The sequence below is a fragment of the Buceros rhinoceros genome, unplaced genomic scaffold (genome assembly GCF_000710305.1).
Source record: "Buceros rhinoceros silvestris isolate BGI_N320 unplaced genomic scaffold, ASM71030v1 scaffold33723, whole genome shotgun sequence".
In the NCBI taxonomy this organism is placed as follows: domain Eukaryota; kingdom Metazoa; phylum Chordata; class Aves; order Bucerotiformes; family Bucerotidae; genus Buceros; species Buceros rhinoceros.
Genome location: NW_010402640.1, coordinates 24,341 through 24,894, shown reverse-complemented (window position 1 = coordinate 24,894; position 554 = coordinate 24,341). Strand labels below are relative to the sequence as shown.

Sequence of the window (554 nt, the reverse complement as noted above, 5' to 3'; positions counted from 1 at the left end):
GGATCAGTGGCATTTTCTTTTGCAGCCTGAGAAACCCCAGGCAAGCAGAGGATTGGTATATCCCCTGGGCAGGCTGGTGGAGGGTGAGGAAAAGGGAAAGGGCCGGGAACATCCCTGGATCCCAAATCAGATCAGTGCTGGAAACCTGGTGGAGCAGGGGACTGCTCTGAGGGGGTGCTCACAGGAAGGGATTGAGAGGCAGACCTGTGCTGACACCTCACTCACAGGACAGACCCCTCCGAAGCAGCACAGCCAGACCCAGGAGCCTGGCCCGAGCGCTCACACCCCAGCCTCACCTTCCAGGTGGCCAGCGGCCAGCTGAGCCGGCGTGGGGACAGAGTGGTACACCAGGAAGCAAGCCAGCATGCTGAGCTGAGACTCCTCCGGCGGCTGCCCGCTCAGGTAGGAATGCAGAGAGACGTCCCCTCCAGCTGCAACACACAGGGGAGACGTTTAAGGAGCGGTGTGGGAGGAAACCAAGGCAAGACAACGGTATTTCCATGGAGAAAACCTGCAGGGAAGAGTCTCCATCTCCCCACAGGACGAAAGCCAGG

At 60.1% G+C, this 554-nt stretch overlaps 1 protein-coding gene across 1 annotated transcript in view; it reads right to left on the bottom strand.

The window, feature by feature from the left end:
- Positions 1 to 554, bottom strand: part of ANAPC1 (anaphase promoting complex subunit 1) — a gene marked incomplete at its 3' end in the record, with an annotated part of 25,428 nt that overhangs the window by 582 nt on the left and 24,292 nt on the right. The window contains exon 46 of the mRNA XM_010132692.1: positions 297 to 431. Coding sequence (XP_010130994.1) covers positions 297 to 431 — 135 coding nt within the window. The remainder of the gene's footprint in view (positions 1 to 296; positions 432 to 554) is intronic.